This window comes from Thunnus maccoyii, chromosome 1 (assembly GCF_910596095.1).
Source record: "Thunnus maccoyii chromosome 1, fThuMac1.1, whole genome shotgun sequence".
NCBI lineage: Eukaryota > Metazoa > Chordata > Actinopteri > Scombriformes > Scombridae > Thunnus > Thunnus maccoyii.
In genome coordinates this window covers 18,376,485-18,389,996 of record NC_056533.1, presented here as the reverse complement: position 1 = coordinate 18,389,996, position 13,512 = coordinate 18,376,485, and the positions used below count along the sequence as shown (strand labels likewise).

The 13,512-nt window shown below is 38.9% G+C and overlaps 2 protein-coding genes across 2 annotated transcripts; both read right to left on the bottom strand.

Annotated features, from left to right (window-relative positions):
- Positions 1–596: 596 nt before the first annotated feature.
- prrg4 (proline rich Gla (G-carboxyglutamic acid) 4 (transmembrane)) lies at positions 597–4,065 on the bottom strand. Its single transcript, XM_042411612.1, has 6 exons — positions 3,514–4,065; positions 3,261–3,424; positions 3,126–3,153; positions 2,477–2,618; positions 1,913–2,095; positions 597–1,761 (listed from the first exon to the last, which is right to left on the bottom strand). The coding sequence occupies exons 1-6, from the start codon at positions 3,620–3,622 to the stop codon at positions 1,734–1,736; spliced, it is 654 nt and encodes a 217-aa protein (XP_042267546.1). The 5' UTR covers positions 3,623–4,065; the 3' UTR covers positions 597–1,733.
- Positions 4,066–7,070: 3,005 nt separating this feature from the next.
- Positions 7,071–13,258, bottom strand: eif3m (eukaryotic translation initiation factor 3, subunit M). The gene is made up of 11 exons (XM_042421425.1): positions 13,104–13,258; positions 12,288–12,420; positions 11,974–12,112; positions 11,723–11,846; positions 11,471–11,565; positions 11,185–11,268; positions 10,992–11,091; positions 10,417–10,498; positions 8,619–8,762; positions 8,156–8,216; positions 7,071–7,312 (listed from the first exon to the last, which is right to left on the bottom strand). The coding sequence occupies exons 1-11, from the start codon at positions 13,143–13,145 to the stop codon at positions 7,189–7,191; spliced, it is 1,128 nt and encodes a 375-aa protein (XP_042277359.1). The 5' UTR covers positions 13,146–13,258; the 3' UTR covers positions 7,071–7,188.
- Between the last annotated feature and the right edge of the window lie 254 nt (positions 13,259–13,512).

Sequence of the window (13,512 nt, the reverse complement as noted above, 5' to 3'; positions counted from 1 at the left end):
TGCATTTTTTACATACAACAGCTCTGTTCAAATCTGATAAGAACCTACCCATCAGCCAAGTTTCCTACGTTAGGACAGTGACAGATGGTCGTTTTGGTCTACAATCTTAACACTTTGTAAAATGTAAAATACAGTGGTATTAAAGCAATGTCCTAGTTTGAGCATGTCTTTCACAGTTGAAGAGCAGTTAAAGAATATATGATATGGCTTATAGAACCCTAAAGGGTGATCATATTCCCACTTAATTTCAAAGTGAGAATGAGTATACAGAGCCACTTGAACAGCTCGTCACCTCTCTCTCTCTCACACACCCACTGAGTTGTGTTACCATCATTTCAGAGGACATTACATTGACCTATATTCATTTCATGGAGGCTTAACCCTAACCGTAACCATGCTTGCCTAACCCTAAACTTACCTTAACTTTAAACCAAGTATTTAACATAAAGTTAATGATTTACATTATGGGGACTAGCTTTTTGTCCCCAAAAGGAAGGCAGGTCCCCACAATGTGACTGTGAAAACAGATGTATGTCCCCACAACATGAGGAATACCTTGTCCACACACACATGCAAATGAAGAATGAGACAAAAAAAATAATTAAAATATAAATTTTATTTAAAACATCTATAAATGATTTTTTACTTTAAGTGGTTATGCTTTGGATCAGTAGTTATGCTTTGGATCAGCTTCAGCAAACTTAATATTCAATAAATTCTCAAAATGTCATGATGAAATTTTACATTGTATAATGCATTCAAACTTATCTGTTTTGTACATGCTGGATAATGTTTTGCTGCATCCTCTTAAACTTTTCATATATTTTCTAGCCATCATCTCCATTATAAGTTCCCTCTATAAATCTAAAATCCTGTTTTGTGTACATGTAAAATGTTGTAAAACTGCCTCTGAAGAGCTTTCGCCTCCATCTGTTTACATTTAATAGTTAACAACAGTGTAGATATCGACAGTAAAAATGAGTTCATATGAGAAGAGCATTCTCATTAGTTGCTGATTCACACATACATTTTATGACACACAAAAACTTAAAGCAGCAAGAAAATTTAAAAAATAATAATAATATTAAAAGATGAAGCTATACAGCTGAAGGTAAACAAAGAACACTTGTATTACCCTTAAAAGCATTTTCTTTATGACAATAATTACCATTGTGCCAATAAAGGTAGTTTTGCTGGTACAATGTTTTCCTTCTGGGAGAGACGGGAAGTCGCATGTGTACACAAATCAGTCCACCTCTCTTCAATTACCATTAATACTTATTGTGTAATAAAATAGATTCTTGCACTCAGTCGTTGTATACATGCCGCCTCTACAGCAACTCTAAAATATTACAGATTCTTCATTTTCATTTTGATAAAAAGCTTAGTCAGTATGGGGTTTGGGTTATATTACAAAGCATAATCACACCTGAGAACATAGTTAGTATAGGCTACTGCAAAACTACATTTTGGCACTAGCAGATCAAGAGGGGGAAGCCAGAAATTTACAAGATTATCCTTTTAGGGAAGAGCCAAAGGTAATCCAACACACCATAACAGATTAAAAATGCACAAGTGGCTCATTTAGAACAATAAACAAAAGGAATAAGGAAGTGTTTTAAATCCTGTGATAATGAAAAAACAGGTATACCATGTAAAGTAGAGCCGCAGAGTGTAAATGTAAATTCTCTGCTTTATGTTGACAGACATGGAGATATGTTGTCTCGAAGACACTACCGCCGAATACTTCCAGGTCGTGAACTAATGAGAAAATAAAATATAGGAAAAGTTGTTATAATAACTGATATGAATGATCTGTCTGTGACTGCATTATGGATTGAGTATGTGTACAAGGAAGAATCTGAAAAGTGAGGCATGGCATAAATGCAAATACAAATACATATGTAAATACCCGGGATAGGGAGGAGGTGGGGCATCATGCTGTCCACTTCTTGTGATTGCCTGATCATAGGAGGGCAGCCCCGGGGGGTCTATTTCCTCCATATGGGGTGGGAGCGCAGGCTGTAGGGACACTTCCTCTAGCCGTCGCATAATCAGAGAAGCATTACTCCTCCTGGGACGTACCCGGATGGAACTGTGGGAGGCGTGTAGACAACGTAGATATCGAAAGTAAAAATGAGTATATGACATGTAAATCACTTGTGACCTATTTAATATGTTCAAGTATCTACGTCAAGGTTAAAGTCAACTTTATTGTTCTTAGGCAACTGCTGGTGCTTCATAGGTATGGAGTGTAAATAAGATAATGGATAAGAGCAGCAATACACTTAGAAATAATACAGGTTTCATTACACGTGTTGCAAAAAAAGGTGTTCAAGTTGTCAGTTTGTTTAGTTAAGTATTAGGGTCCATAGTGCAAAATGGATGAACTAGTGTCTGAATTGGTCACTTTAAAACAACATTATGTAGGGATACTGTAAGTACAATGGATAGCAATAAAGACTCTCCCACTCACCTGCCACGACTTAAGTCATCCTTACATCTGCCTTGACAGAAATACCAGAGCAGGAGGCTGGCAATAACTATGGCCACTCCAGCAGCAATCAACCCCACCAAAAGAGATGTGACGTCAACTCGTGAGGGACGTTTGTTCTTCTCTGTGGATCATCACAGACCACAGAGAGTAAAACTGGACAATGTCGAGAGTTGTACTACATAAGAGTTATCTATCAATATCACAGGGAGTTTGCTCTTTTTCATCCAATATTATTTATTTGGCTTCAGAGCAGAACTGGCGTGTGGTTTGGTGCTTTACTGTAGGTCCAGCACAGTATGGATGCAGGTAATAGATCAAAACCAAATCCATCACCGCAAATGCAAAACAGATCAGAATTCAACACTCAATGTACGTCCCACAATTTGAATTTAAGCAACTCCTTGAATTGTAGACCAAGCAATAATTTTCAAAGCTACTGTGTGCTGTTGAACAAGTGGTGAAACAGGCTTTGAAAGCAACATATTTGTCACTAGTGCAGGTGGCCCAAGGCACACGTTTTAGTTTTCTGAAACAATACATAAACTAAAGGACATTCAATTTAATATCTATGAATGTTGATTTTAAATTTTTTAAATATGCTTATAAATTGAGGTTCCCTCTCTCTTACCTGCAACGTAAGTCTTCCAAAAAGCATCCTGCAAAACAAAACATCATCAGTATGGTGAGTTGTGCTGTAAGGCCTCTCTCTATATGCTCATAAAATGACATCGGTGAGTAGCCCCACTGAACAGCATCACTTAACTGTAGCTGGAGTGTTTTCAAAGACTTCCCTTGCTTCCTCGTAATTGCAGACTTCTTCAATACATTCTCTTTCCAGATTTCCAGGAACGAAAATCTCAAAGTCGAACCGGTTGAACAGCAGGTGGCGACCCAAGAACGAATTTGCGTCCCCCTCGTCCACAAATACTACGACAGTGTCCAAACAGATTCAGTAAATAAAAAAGGGGAAACTGATAGATGTGGGTGTAAAAACCAAAAAACTGGCATTCTCTCACCTTCCTCATCTTGGGATCCTTCATGTTTGGAGAGTAACCTTCTCGTACAGAACAGATCTCCACAGGACAGGAGTAGAAGGAGTATGAACAGATTTAACAGCATGGTCATACGTGCACCTGCGCACGAGCAGCGTGTGGAGCGTTAATTGGCGTCTCAAAGAGGGCAGAGTGTCATTAACAACGCCCAGCTTCTTCACACCACCACTTGTACACTTTTCATTACCCGAACAGCTCTAAAAAAAACCTGTCGTTTACATTACCTATAATGAAAGCTGGCACATATTGAAGAACAACACCATCAAAGTGAAACTTATCTAAGGTGCTGTACGTGTCCCAACTTTCGACGCTGGTAAGATGAATCAGGAAACGTTCAACGAGAGCCACAAAAACAGCTGTATTTTGAGATTTTCTCTGGAGAAGTTTAAAAAAATACAGTAAACTATAGCAATAGTAGTTCCTGGAAGTCCTTTCCGGTGGGTTAAAAAAAGGTTTTGTTTACTCCCCGCAGCTGTGGCCTCAGCATTCCTAAACTACCTGCGCAGACTCGACCAATCGATCACTTTACCTGGATAATGTGATAAGTTATGTAAATGTGAATGGGCGCTAGGTGGCAGCTGAAACCACAAAAGCGAAAGTAAATTCAGGCAAGTCTTGTCACACCAAAGTAAATGAGATTACACATGCATCATCTGACTTTCTGAGTCAGATACTGAAACTGTACTCCACCCAAAGCGAAATCATTTTTCAGGGCAGGTTTGTTGTGTGTATTTCAACTTATTTAATAATAATTCAACAAATATATAAAATGTAAATGTAAGGAAATTAATGCCTTTCTCCTCTAAGTACAAAACAAATACAGTAGTCCTACAAAAAATAGAATAATTGTTACACCAAAGGCACACACTAGTTCAAACTATACATCCATTGTATGACCTTAATGCTTTAGTATTTACATGGTATTAAACAATAAACACATCTTTCAACAGGTAATGCTAACTTTAAAAAGGACCACCATTAAATACATGTAGTCAGCTCCTTAATTCTATTTAATGTGGGTGACATACATTTCATCTATTTTAGACACAAACATAATGGTTTAGGATTTGTGTCATGTAACCTCTGGCTGATCTTGTCTAATAAGATTTACTGGAATTTAAAAGGCTATCTTCCTTTAATGACCCTTTAAATGTCAAATTTTTGCCTAACATCTGCTTTAGTCTCAATCTCTTTGTTGTGTTTACCTTCACCTCTAATGGGTGGGCTCAAATTACTGTTGTAACAGTATCTTTTAAGATCTGCGCATCAGGAATCTTTTAAAAGTACTGAACCTCCTTTCTCAGTTGCTTGGGAGCTGGTGACTACACCACTATGCACGGGCCTTGTATGGGAAAAAAGTTCTGTAGTAGGCTTCAGAGTCATTTCGAGAGACAAGAGGCATCTTTCGTAAATTATACTTAGTGTGTCTTTTTCCACCACAAAAATGGTGACTATAGCAACTTTACAGACACCACAAACAGCAAAACATGCAGCAACAGATTGAAGATAAACTTTCCCATTCTGCCAGCCGTTCATAATAGTGTTTATATTTCACACTCTTCATGTAAATAGACATATCTGCCTCTAAGCCTCTTGGCCAGTGTTTACGTAAAGCAGAGATAGGATGCAATTGAACATTATCTAGCTGACTACTGGATGGTGCTAATTGAAGGGCAGTGAGAACCCCTCTCTTGTACTTGGCTAGGTGTCTGGATACTGTCGAGTCCTTAGATTTATCCAGAGGAATGTTGATACAAAGAAAAGGGGTGAAGAAAATGCGAAATTCCAGACTTTATCTAGTGTGTGATGTCAAATGATATTGCGTTCATACACCACACACTATAATATCCAAGTTAAAATGATTAATAGAGTCTCACTCCTGGGGAATTCATTAGCTCACACAGTGAAGTTTGTGTTCAAGCGCAGTGAATCGTGACTGATAACCTGAGCTGCGTGTGCAAAGGGGGCCAGCTAAGCAGCTCAGCTTCTAAATGGAATATCAACTCATTTGTTTTTCACCACTGAACAATGCAGAACTACCTCTATCTGACTATGATAAGAAGGGGTCATGATGCTTGCTTCAGATAAACCAGCCAAAGCACACAGTATTTACATCTGGCACATCTCACATGACGGACCATCCACAAAACAGTTACTTAAATCTAGTGAGACAAATTAGAGACAAGGAGAGAGAGAGAGAGAGGGAGAGAGAGAAGGATCACTGTCCAGAAAGAGGAAAGTAGCTGAAAAAAGGAGCCCATGTTGAAAGATTGTAACCAAGATATACGGCTTTGCAAACATTCTGCAAAGCTTTGGTCACATTTGTTTCTATCTGCACTACCCTCCACCTTGCGGGTGGCTGTGATGAGGTTGTGCTCTTGAGAATGTGTTTTGTGATTTACTCCCCCTGATAAGAGCTGGAGATGCTGCTCCCAGTGGACAACTGGACAGAAGTGAGTAGTGAGCCTCTGCAGACCTCTGGTATGATAGGAAAAAGAGCACACCGCAACAGTAAATGTATACCCCAAATGCCCATTTTATCAGAGTAATAATATTTTAATAGCAGGGCTGAATTGGCCAGATTATAACTTTATTCAGTACAGAATGAGGAGTGGCACAACACTAAAAAATTAAACAGCTGCAGCTTTGTTGGTTTAAAAAAAAAAAAGCGCCATGGATGTGGGTTGGGGTAGGGATTCAAAGAGTGCAATGTCAGTAGTCTGCACTTTGTCAGTTTGTGCTGATTTCATCACAGCCCCAGAGGGAAGAGAACTCCAACAGACCCCTTTTACATCTAATGCCTGGCCCATATATCATTAGAGTTCACATCCTAATGCTCTGGACCTGTGCCTGAGAACAGATTTCTGTAACAGGTCTAAGGCGAGGTGAACTTAAGACTGTCCTTGTTTTTCCACTTTTCACACACATGAAGAGACACTGAGTCATGCTGACTAAAGTTTGACAGTATCTGTTAACTTAGTGGACGGCCTCAAATTTGCAGTGGCAGTGAATCATGCAACGCCACAAGCTTGTGTTGATACTACAGTAATACAGCCCTGACCTCAGCGGAGAGGGTCATCTTAAGTTCACATTACCATTGTCACCTCTCATGCGTTCCCAGACAAGTGACCCCTTTGTTGCAGCCTATTTCTCACCCCAAGTCACAGCTCATCGAATACTGGCATGCTGTCCTTTTACTAAAACCAGATGTTTAAAGCCGCTAGAGGACGAGACCCTATTAGAGTCACTGAATGACTGTTTGAAAAGACGAGGAGGAAACTAGCGGGCTAGCCGTTTGAAAAGACTGATTATAGAGTATATTTATTATCCATTCAAGGCACTGTAAGATTTGGCAGTTTCACAGAATTATAAGGATGCTATAAATTAAAAAAAAAAAAAAAAAATACACGTTTTGTGTGTGTGATGCAATTTGCACTTAGTGCTGTGCTTATCACATTAATTAAGCCCCAAATAACTCTTGCAGTCTTTAATTTTTTCAGAAAGAAAGAAGCAATCACAGGTAATCTCCACTGTTCTTTTATTGGAGGAATATAAAAACTGATCATTTCAGTCTGGGAATTTGGAAAGCAGAAAAACAATAGAGGGTCAGGCAGTCTAGACAGTTGGGTTAAGGTGGAATTAAGCAGAAGGTGACAGAGCTTGCAGACTGGACTTGACGGCTGCAAGGTTGGCTTTCCAGGAGGTGAGACTGTCAACCAGCTGCTGCCACTGCTGCTTGCCAAAGGTACGGTGTGTGCTGTGGCTGATTGAGTGGAAACAGAAAAGCAAAAATGTTAAATTGACAAAAAAATTGCAGGCCAAGGTCATATCTCAAATCCTGGAAATTAAATACAGAGCTATAGTAAATGTAACTATGAAAAAAAAAATACATGACTTTACTACTACATTCTCTATTAAGATGTCAAATCACAGCCATATGAAGGCAGAGTCATGAAAAAGAAGGCAATTTAGGAGCAAAATTTTTTTCTAGTTTCTATAAAGATGACACTTTTTGGAAGACCCGAATAGACGAACTAGAACCAAATATGTTCCTAGCGTCCTTGACCAGATTTAAGAGAAGAAAATAAAATGCATGTACTAATTAATTAGTTGAGTCTTATAGCCTAGTATTGGCCCACCATAAACAATTTGTTCTTATATTACAGGTCAAATAAAGGTTATACAGAATATAACAGAGAGAACGCCTCCTGAATGTGTCCTGATGTTTTTACATGAACAAAGTTTTACTTTAAACTTCCAATTTTGAATACCAGTGATTATTTTTCGTACTAGAATTACGAAAAAAGTCATAACTTTAGTCAAAATTTCGTGGATCTGTCACAAGCGCAGCAAAAGGTTAAATCATGTTGTAAGGGAAATTTGTCAAAAATAATGATGCTGTACACTAATTATGCTGGCACCATAACTATCATGTTAGTTTCAATGACAATTTTTTGACAATCCAGGTAAAGTACTTGAGATTGGATTGGTACCAGTTCTATGAATAATGCTTTCACTGCACAGCTAATACTGACCTTTTCTTAGTCATAATTTAACACAGTTAAGCAACATATGACAGTTTGATAGTAAAGCTGAAAGTAGTTACCTCACAACAACTTTTCGCTGTGTCTGGTCGATTTTGCAGTACACCATCTTGGTCCGAACAGCTAAAAAGGAAAAACAGACAGGAAGGGAATTGAGACTGACAGAAAGCACTAAAAACACCACAGACACAAGAATGCTTTAAGAGAAAATACACATGGAAAATGAAATTGGAGAGGAAGCTAATCCTTGTCACAAAACACTCAAATACTGTTCTTTGTCTGTGCCATTTTTTTTACTGTAGTTTGTAAAAACCTACTCGTGTCCTATGATTCTTTTTCAGGAGGCAGACAGATCACCGTTTGGTACAAGATGGCGGTAAATGAATTACAGAGTCAAGTCAGAAGGATGTGAATATGTGGTCACTGTTCAATCACTTTCCTTTGTCTTTCACTGCTTGTTGTTGTGAGAAACTAATGGCAACGCTTAAGGAGGGCAGACAGCTATTTGAGGTGAAGTGTTTTTACCGTCAATAACGAAAGCCTCAACGTCATCAGCTCCGATCTGCAGCTCCTGTTGCATGGTGTCAAAGGAGATCTCCTTGAATTCCACCGCCATGCCCATGAATGTCAGCAGACGCATCTTGGCCATGTTCTGCTCATGGGACAGGCCTGGAGAGCAACACGCAGGGATCATTAAGCACAAAACAGTCACAGTCGATTACTCTTGACTCAGGGAGTTTCCCTGCGATAATTGTTTCTACATTTATAAGCATGCAGTCAGGGAATCTACTTATCAACGCAAACACCACTCCACATTGTCTGTTTTGAGAGTCCATCCTACACACGCTTGTAATTACAGCTAAGCCTTTAGTAGTGAGAAACAGACACACTGCTGACACACACACATTCCTGTTCCGTGTCAACGGAGCACAGTAAATTGGCCCAATATTTATGTGTTTTAAGTCTCACACACAAAATACTGAAACAGCAAATTCTACACTGCTGTCAATTCCTACAGAAAAAGGAAGTTAAACATATATTTCTTCACTCTGTTTTTTTGTCCACATCGGCCCACTAGTGTTGCAACAACGCTCTGCTCAACAACAGCCGACAGTCCAAGCATGTCGCTGCATACGTAAGTGAAAATCAGAAGGTGTGATCGTGAAAGATTATTTGGGTGCACTGGTGTTAGTGACTCAGGAACAAATCGGTTCTCTCTCCTCTCGCTTCCTTATAAGCAAACAGCAATGTACAAAACAGTCAGGTAGCAGCTTCATTTTTAGCTGGCACTGACTGTCGCTTGATTTTGTCATATCAGCGCTAGCTAATTTACATTAATTCTGTCAGTAACTTCACGAAAGTCCAAAATTTAACTTGGTTGTGTGATATCAATAATTTAAGATTATTAGTGCAGTGCCTGTTCAAAACGTGCCTGTTGGGAATGGGCTGATTACTTGTCCCCTGGCCATTACTTCAATGAATAAAAAAATATACAGCCGATGTGAGGTGTGAATGAGTATATACACCAACAACATGAAAGAAACTTGTGGACAAAAGACATTTGAAGATGTCACCTTGGACTATGGGAAACCGTGATTGACATTTTTCACTATTTTCTGACATTTTATGGTACAAACAACCGATTAATCGATTGTTTGTTCTCGATTAAATGATAATGAAAATAACTGTTAGCTGCAGCCCTAAATAAAAGTATCAGATCTGACTGTATTGGCTGATAGACGTAATTAAAAGGACTCGGATCTGGATCAGGGTCAAAAAGAAACTTAATCAGGACATCCCTAGTATTTATGCAGGATAACTTGCCTAGGACTCAAATTTTCCATTATATTCAAATCCTGAGCATCTGGATCTTATTGATCCCTTTTTGAGATTTTGACATTTTCCACAAGTAATCCCCACCACTGCAGCATCAGCCAAATCTTTGAGCAGTATAAATTATAATGAGTCTGTTTTTACATTGGTAAAAGTGTGATGTTTGAAACTGCTGAAACACCTGTTCCTAAAGACAAGGTCTACATTACTCTAAATCGCTTCAAGTGACAGCATCATATCACAAAACTGGTTTCTAATAAACCAAATAAACTTATAATATACTTGTGTCAATAGTGGTACCTAAGTATGTACACTGAGGTTTTAGGGTAATCAAGACTATTGTAGCATGTGCACATTTTTTTCCCATTTATTAATCTGTTTTTTTTTAAACAGGTGTCTTTTTTCTTGTGTACATTTCAACATGGTCAGTATGCATTTATGTGTGTGTGTAGAATTATTGCAACTAATATCTCAAGTTATGGCTACTTACCAAGAGAATCGATGAAGTCTTTGTTACTCTGGTAAAACTTTACATACGCTGCTAGTTTTGCACTCACAAAGATGGTTAATAGCTATAAAAACAAGGGGAGAAGAGGGAGAAATGTTATTGTAAGACTCTTGCGTTAAATTACATCTGCATTTAAAAATCACATCTGTCCTTTTTGAATGTAGGTGTAAACCATTAATACCTTTAGAAATGCCAGTCTATTGACCCATCAAAACTAAGAAATTGTGCACACACCCTAGTCAAAAATAGTTTTAAATTGTCTCAACCTGTTCAGCTGGTGATGTATTTACATTCCTGTTGCTCACTATTCAAGCTTATTAACTGGTCATCATTTTGATATTGAGCTGTGCTTTCTTTAACTGTCACTGACACTACATTTCAAAAGTGCAACTAAAACCCATCCCATCCCAACCCAAGAGGCTTCTACATCTGTGTGCGTCTACACATACAGCATGACAGGGTTGTCATAATGATTGATGGAACTTTTATTTTACCATGTCAATTATGTATTTTAAATACTTCACAGCACAAATCATCACACATTCTTCAGCACTCACGTCATGGATGAGTTCTCCCTCCAGAAAGCGTACAGGTTTCAGGGTGAGCAGGTGGTCAAACAAGAAGGTGTTGGGGTCTTTGAGAGCACGCACAATACATCTTAAGAGAAGGCACACAGAGGGATACATGTATGAGTGATGTACAGTAAATCAAGGCTTAATGACAAATTATAAACAAAGTCTTCAAAGTTACCTGTGGGCATCAACGCGTGCTTGTGAAGCATTGTCTTCTGTGTAACTTCCCAGCAGCTCAACCATCACTTTTGCTGCAGGCTCACTGTGAAATCATTAAATATATTGTTGAAAGTGTGATAATTTACTATAAGTACAATTACAAAAAAAAACAACCAAAACAAAACAAAACAAAAAAACGTATTTGCAACATTTCAAACAGAAACTGGTAAATGTGTATCTCCACATATGAATTACATCACATGAACATAGCACAGATAGGGGGAAAGAGAAAAACATGTACCTACCTTTTTTTGCAGTCCACCAGAGCTTCATACACCAGCCTCAAGAGAGTGTGCTTCTTCTCTGTATTCAGGTTCCAGTCAATAATCCACTTACGCACCTGATAGGAAGCACAAACATGTATTATGAGTTTACTGAAAAGAAAATGCAAAATACAACATGTGCCCTTTAACATCTCTGCAGCTCAAGGCAAACAAAATACACTCTGAGACTGGTGTACTTATGGTCAGTGATCGCAGCATGGTGAGTGAATATACCTGATCAAGGTCAGTGGGGATGAAGGCAATGGCATTGCAGGTAGCTGCCACTTTGATGAGGCTACAGAAGACAGTGTACCTCACTGGAGTATTCTCATCCATGCCATGGAACAAGTTACTCAGCCTGTGCCATGAAAACATTTAGGAGATACTCAGTCTCGGTCTTTGAAGAAAGATGTGGGCTAAGACAACAGAAAAAAATAGGTGCAGCTGTGAAATACTTAAGGGGGAAAAAAAGGGATGGGACTCACAACTGCATCCTGAGGGAGGGTCTCTCTCCTTCACGGAACTTTACCAGTTTCTCACATAGACTCTCAATGAGAGCTTCTTGCTTCTCTGTCTCCAGGATCAACAGCAGAGACACAATGCTGTTCATCACACTCTCCACATCTGCAGAGGGATACAAAGATGGAGTAATGAGTAATGAGAGAGACTGTATACATCCAGGAGTAGTTTCAGAGTCAACTGCATTTGCTCCATCTGCTGTGAAAAAGCTATACCATCTGTTGTGGTCTGATAAACCTTGGGTGAATAAACAGGCATGTTCTTCATCATCATCACCTACCTTTATCATCATCCTTGAGGCAGACATCGCATGCCTCAATGATCTGAGCCAGATCTACATGAAGTCCACCTTCAGAGTTCTCTTCTGAGATATCAGCCCCTTTGGACTTGATGTAGGCTCTCAGCTCTGAAGCCTGTGGACAGTAAATTAATTAGTGTTAATAGTTAAATAAAACCAAATTTTACAAAAACAGATCCTAACTTCACACATGCAATAGTGAATAATTTCTTACTTTTAGGAAGGCAGGTAGCTACTTTAAATGAACAAATACGTTTCCATGGTATGTTTTTGCATATACATATTATCCTGTCTTCTGTTTTGAATCACAAAAATATTTGCTAATATCAGATAATCTGGATAAAAAAGAACTAATTCTTTTACAACCAAGTTAGTAGCTTTAGTTGTATAGCAAGCAGGCTGCTGTGAGTGTCTTCTTTTACGTCTTTGTTTATTTAGATGTCCAGCTAAGCAGCTAGCAAAGTTAGCTAACCAACAACATTGATAACATCTGACAACGTTGCTCGTGAATATAGCAGGCTAAAACGACAAAGAACTAGTATTTTCAACCAATTTAGATGCAGAGGGTTCAACGAAAAACTTCATAACACCTTTACACACATATGCTAAGTTACTTCATAATGTCTCATAGTCAGCATGAAGCTAACAGTCAGCATGTAAGTTACCCATCAGCAGCTACGAACGGTTAGCATCTTGGCTAGCTGGCATGCTATCTTATGTGGTTGGATGGTACTCGTTTATCAAGTTGTCCACCGAGAAACACAACAAAACAGGAGCTTTTAAAGTTAAAGGTCGTACCTGGTCCTCTTCCGTTATATCGATGAATGCCGGGACGCTCATTTTCGGTGATTTTGTGAGCCTAGATGGTGGAATCCACGCTCCCACCGCTGCTGAAACCTGAGCGGAAAAGAAAAGGCAGCAGTGCCGGTGAGACACTTGCTATTCCGGGTCATGCTGTTAAAGCCACAGTAGCCCAAATTCTGGTCGCGTCTAGATGGTAACACTAGATTTGCGAAACTCTCGCGAGCCGCTTCAAAATATACTTGTCTCGCTGTTTTATGGGGTTTTATTAGGTTTAGGCACAAAAACCAATGGGGTTAGGGAAAGATCGTGGTTTCGGTTAAATAATCACGAAAGGTGGCGTGGGTTAAAGTTACTACTTCCTTACATATCTCGCGAGAGTTTTACAAATCTAGGGTTACCATCT

What these genes read in the sequence shown, in the direction of transcription:
- prrg4 (XM_042411612.1), bottom strand. Translation starts at nt 3,622, where the DNA reads ATGACCATGCTGTTAAATCTGTTCATACTCCTTCTACTCCTGTCCTGT. An exon ending in TTGAAAACACTCCAGCTACA is followed by an intron (nt 3,154 to 3,260) that starts GTTAAGTGATGC and finishes TTTGTTTTGCAG; the next exon opens with GATGCTTTTTGGAAGACTTA. An exon ending in CCACCTCCTCCCTATCCCGG is followed by an intron (nt 1,762 to 1,912) that starts GTATTTACATAT and finishes TTTTCTCATTAG; the next exon opens with TTCACGACCTGGAAGTATTC.
- eif3m (XM_042421425.1), bottom strand. Translation starts at nt 13,145, where the DNA reads ATGAGCGTCCCGGCATTCATCGATATAACGGAAGAGGACCAG. An exon ending in ATATAACGGAAGAGGACCAG is followed by an intron (nt 12,421 to 13,103) that starts GTACGACCTTTA and finishes TACTGTCCACAG; the next exon opens with GCTTCAGAGCTGAGAGCCTA. An exon ending in AGGGAGAACTCATCCATGAC is followed by an intron (nt 10,499 to 10,991) that starts GTGAGTGCTGAA and finishes TTGTTTTTATAG; the next exon opens with CTATTAACCATCTTTGTGAG.